Below are 3,108 nucleotides of genomic sequence, written 5' to 3' on the forward strand. Positions count from 1 at the left end.
CTTATAATAACATCCAATAAGACTTATCGGTCTATAATCCTTAAAGTTGATTGGGTCCGTTTTCTTAGGGATTAATGTGATAAAGGATGCGTTACACCCCTCCGAGATTTCCCCGTTGCACCAAAACCACCGAATCGCCTTTAACAAGTCATCTTTAATCAAATCCCAAAACTTATGGATAAAATAAAAATTGAAGCCGTCGGGCCAGTGTGCTTTCGAAACCCCACAATCCTTAATTGCCGACCACACCTCATTTTCACTGAATGGCAGTTCCAAGGCTCTTGCATCCTCTTGAGAAATTTTTGCTATGTCGAAACCCTCAAAGTTGAGACCCCCGTCGAACCGATCCTCATAAAATGATTTAAAGTGTCTATAGACTTCCTCTTTTATTGCCCCAGGATTCTCTTGCCACACGCCGTTGATATGTAACCCCCTAATATAATTCTTATTAAGTCTTCTCTTTATCATTGCATGAAAATATTTCGAGTTTTCATCGCCCTCAACCGCCCATTTAATACGCGCTTTTTGTTTTAACATGTTTCATTTGTCGCGTTCCTTCACGATCCAATTACCTCTTGATTTTAACCATTCTGACCTATCCACATCAGTAATTCTCCCCTGTTCGGCGTCGAGATCTTATAACAGACACTTCTCACTCAATTCTTTTATCTCTGCATCAATTCTCCCAAAAGATGTTTTGCTCCATTCTTTTAATTACAACTTAACATTCTTGAGTTTGATTCTAAAGGCAGTGCCGGGTCTGCACTTAGAAATAGGTAAGTTCCACGCTTCTGATATAATTTGTGATGTGCCAGCAGCATCAATCCACGAGTCGAAAATTCTAGTGGGCTTGGGCCCGAAATCCAGGATCCCGTTTTTGAGCAGGAGAGGGGTATGATCAGATAGCTTTTTGTCCATGGCAGTGACGGATAAATCTCCCCACAAGGTTGCGAAGTTCATAGATACAAGGAAACGATCTAATTTGCTGAAACGAATCCCGTCATCACTAATCCGTGTAAATTTCCGACCCGACAAAGGGATCTCGATTAAACCATTGTCGTTAATAAACTTATTAAACCAAGAAGCCCTTCTTGCGATGAAGTTGGAGTTCTCCCTTTCATGAGCATATCTTACTTCGTTAAAGTCCCCACAAAGCACCCATGTTGCGTTATCAAAAGACATCAAGCCGTTCAAGCTATCCCAAAATCTCTTTTTCTTTTCGTCGCTATGTGGCCCATAGACATTCACGATAATAATTTCGGAGTCAAAGTTTGAAAGTTTCCCTTTGATTGCAATGAAAAATTCACCCTCCACAGCACTATCCACATGAAAGATGTTAGAGTCCCATAAAATTAATAAACCCCCTGATCTCCCACGACATTTTTAAATGCATACTTAACATTTTGAGAACCCCACACATACTCGATCCATTGGTCACTGAATTTCCTTCGTTTGGTTTCTTGTGCCACAGCCACGATAGGAGAAGAGTCGTGCAAAAGTCGCTTAAACCACCCTACCTTACCATCCCAATTGAAACCTCGAATATTGACAGAGAGAATCTTCATTGATCAATAATGAAGCGCGAGCTCATGGGCACAAAAGTAATCACTCATGTCCAACAGTGAACCCAAGCATCTTTCCAAAATCACAAAGGTTAACACTAGCCTCAGACTCCTCTTGGGCCGTATTATCATTGGGATTGCAATGTCTTGATTTGGATTGAATTAAATCATCAATTGAAACAGCATGAGATCTCTTGACACCAGATAAACAGCGACCCACTCTTTTATTCTTTTCCCTGGCAATTCGCTTGGCATAATTAATACGAGATGTACCCGGACGTAAAGTCACAATGTGCCATGGAGAACTCGACTTAATGTTGTCACGAGAATCATCAGAGGAAGATTTGGTGCGAAGACAGACCCTAGAATGAAGAGAATTAACCAGGTGTAAGGCTGATTTAAATTGATTAGCGAAATCCTCAATTTGTTTGGGGCTCCCATTAATTTCTTTGGCCCAAAGATTAATTTCAGGCCCATCTGTTTGAGGCCCAAACTGAAATTCAGCAGGCCCAAAAATATTCAGAATATCCATAGGCCCTAAAACTGGTTCACCTGTATTCGAGGTAGACGAATTGGTTGGATCCACATTAATACCCACTTTATCATGCGTGATATGGGTATGTGTGCTCGGGGTATTATTCACGTAGTCACCCTCATAATTAGGGTTCTTGGAATCTGAACCAAATATGTGAGGATGAGAAAAAGACTCTTCAGTTACCATCCTTTTGGAATTATGCACAGAGTTTGAAGACATGGCCGGAGCATTGATCGGACGATCTTCGTCGTCGGATGAAGAATCATCCTCCTCCCTCGAATTATCCGACTCATCAGAATTAATGGAAGAGTTATCTTCATGATCCGAAACCACCATATCCAGATCCATAGTAATAATACTTGACATATTCTCAGTTGCATACATATAAAAAACAAAGTTATTATGTTGGACAAGAACAGAATTATTAATAAAATCTGGGTGAGCAGTGTTGATAAGGATCTTACCCATGGTGAGGTTTTGATTTCCTTCAATGTTACAGTTGACCATCTCTAAAACCGAGCCCCAAGTTTTACCAATCTTAGAAAACGTGTTCTCATTCCAAACAAGTGCCGGGACGCCCAGAACATTGATCCAAGTTAGCCTACCTGGATACACATATGAATTATCCCACTTTCTTAGGTTATGAATCCAACGCTTAATGCCATGATGCTCGTTTTCAATGATAGCATTGCCCGCTTCCTCAGAGTTGAAGATAAGTATGACACTTAACCCCCAATGTATTTAATTGTAGTGTCACCCAAACCGTCAGTTTCACATATACGATTGAAATGTTGTAAAATATTATAATTACAAACGTCACCAACTAGGGCATGATCGAAAAGTGATTTGTTGACATTTGAATCGTCAAGTTGGATTTCTCTATTCTTGCTATACCAGGCATCACCAACACCGTTGCCATTAGCCCACCCATTCAAGTTTTGCTTCTTCGGTTTGACTGAGCCTGCATTCTGGTTCTTGTGGTTGATTTTGGGCCGTTGGACAGTATCCGTG

General features: G+C 40.7%; 1 protein-coding gene across 1 annotated transcript; it reads right to left on the reverse strand.

The window, feature by feature from the left end:
* Positions 1 to 714: 714 nt before the first annotated feature.
* Positions 715 to 1,565, reverse strand: LOC139847999 (uncharacterized). Its single transcript, XM_071837737.1, has 2 exons — positions 1,423 to 1,565; positions 715 to 1,318 (listed from the first exon to the last, which is right to left on the reverse strand). Exons 1-2 carry the CDS (start codon positions 1,563 to 1,565, stop codon positions 715 to 717), a joined length of 747 nt encoding a protein of 248 aa, XP_071693838.1.
* Positions 1,566 to 3,108: the final 1,543 nt, after the last annotated feature.

Source organism: Rutidosis leptorrhynchoides, chromosome 1 (genome assembly GCF_046630445.1).
Source record: "Rutidosis leptorrhynchoides isolate AG116_Rl617_1_P2 chromosome 1, CSIRO_AGI_Rlap_v1, whole genome shotgun sequence".
NCBI lineage: Eukaryota > Viridiplantae > Streptophyta > Magnoliopsida > Asterales > Asteraceae > Rutidosis > Rutidosis leptorrhynchoides.